The sequence below is a fragment of the Protobothrops mucrosquamatus genome, unplaced genomic scaffold, assembly GCF_001527695.2.
Source record: "Protobothrops mucrosquamatus isolate PMUCROS unplaced genomic scaffold, P.Mucros_1.0 scaffold28467, whole genome shotgun sequence".
Lineage (NCBI taxonomy): Eukaryota > Metazoa > Chordata > Lepidosauria > Squamata > Viperidae > Protobothrops > Protobothrops mucrosquamatus.
Window position 1 is genome coordinate 1 of NW_015414211.1, and position 1,745 is coordinate 1,745.

A 1,745-nucleotide genomic window follows, 5' to 3' on the forward strand; every position below is an offset into this window, starting at 1 on the left:
CAGCATGTTTTCACAAGACATGTTTTCCGTGGCCCAGGTAAGTCCACGTTCTGCCTGTCCTTCTTCTCTCCCAGGTTCCTTAACAAGGCAGGAAACTAACAGGATAGCTGGTCATCAGTAGAACAGACCGACATGAGGTATGCTGCTACCTTTTTAAAAAATATTATATATATATATATCCTTCCCCCTTATCCATATAGAGATATGGATATGGATAAGGGGGAAGTATGTTATGTTGGTTTACTCCCAACCGCTACAGGCTTCGAATACTTATATACAAGTAAAGTTCCATTCTGTTCTCTCTCCTTCCAAGGCGGTACCCAACAATTCAAAATTCTTCCTCCTCGTCAACGGCGAAGTGGTTTTGCCTCTTTCTGACGTTCCAGTGTAAACACTCAGCCAGGCTTTCGAACCAATCGCTGACGGGATCTTGGAAGCAGATGGAAGGGAGAGGGTAGCAAGAGGTGGTGATACAGATGCTAGAAGGAAAGCAAGAAAGACGCCCAGTTAACACACATCCAGCTGGAAACGGACGGCCCCAACGCTTGGTCTCCCAATTATTTTGAAATTGCTTCGCGTTGAGTTGTCTGGGGTTTAAATCAGGGCGGCTTAAAAGCGGCGCTTTCCTAAGGCCAAAGAGCCAATTTTGAATGCCGGCCCTTGGTTGCTTTTTAACCCTGCATTTTGGGCATTTCTTGATTATTTAGGGGAAAAAAAAACCCCTTTCTTTAGCCAATTCTGCCTTCATCTAGAAGAACACCCTCACCTGTCCCCGTGGCAGATCTCCTGCCTCTTCCGCCCGTCAAACGAAACCCACGCGGTGTTCCTGGCGTCTGGAGACAGCATGATCTAGGATTGAGAGAGAGGAAGAAAGACCCATGATTGCCAAGTTTGGATCCGGTGATGGAAAAGTATCTCTGAAAGAAATAACAGCTTCTAGACATGATGGCGATATGATTATCGCAATAAGTTTTAAGGTCCTACCTTCAGGTCCACTCCAGCTGGGACGACAATGGGCCGGAAGGAGAGGGAATGAGGACAGATCGGGGTGATCATGATGGCGGGGACGTTCGGATGGATCATTGAGGCGCCCGCGGCAGCCGCGTATGCCGTACTGCCGGTCGGCGTGGAAACGATGACGCCTAGTGGGAAGGAACGATCACTGTTTACCCTTAAGAACAGCGGGAGGGGACAACTGGTGACCCACCAGCTCTGTGGGCTTACCATCGCCTTGCACAGTGGTAATAAGGTGGCCATCAAGAAAGACATCCACGTTGGAAAGGTAAGAGGAAGGGCCTCGGTCCACTACCACTTCATTCAAGACCTGGAGAACAGAAAAGCATGTTATGAGTGAAACGCACCAAATGTGGCCTGTTGTGGCAGTATTTTCAACTTTGGCCCTGTTAAGATGGGTGGACGTCAATTCCCAGAATCCCCCCGCTGCCCTCTTAAAGGGAGCAAGGTTGGAAAACACTGGTGTAAGGACTCCAAGGGGGTCTAGATTAGAACCGATTCAACAGGTGAACATTTGATTTGAGGAATCTCGATCTCATAAACTTGAGAAAGAAAGAAAGAAAGAAAGAAAGAAAGAAAGAAAGAAAGAAAGAAAGGAAGGAAGGAAGGAAGGAAGGAAGGAAGGAAGGAAGGAAGGAAGGAAGGAAGGAAGGAAGGAAGAAAGAAAGAAAGAAAGAAAGAAAGAAAGAAAGAAAGAAAGAAAGAAAGAAAGAAAGAAAGAAAGAGAAAAA

At 46.8% G+C, this 1,745-nt stretch overlaps 1 protein-coding gene across 1 annotated transcript; it reads right to left on the reverse strand.

The window, feature by feature from the left end:
* Positions 1 to 319: 319 nt before the first annotated feature.
* Positions 320 to 1,324, reverse strand: LOC107302129 (NAD kinase-like; the record flags this gene model as incomplete). The annotated part of the gene is made up of 4 exons (XM_015831249.1): positions 320 to 479; positions 767 to 849; positions 985 to 1,142; positions 1,225 to 1,324. Coding segments are annotated over 4 exons (492 nt in total), but the record flags the coding sequence as incomplete, so codon positions are not given.
* Positions 1,325 to 1,745: the final 421 nt, after the last annotated feature.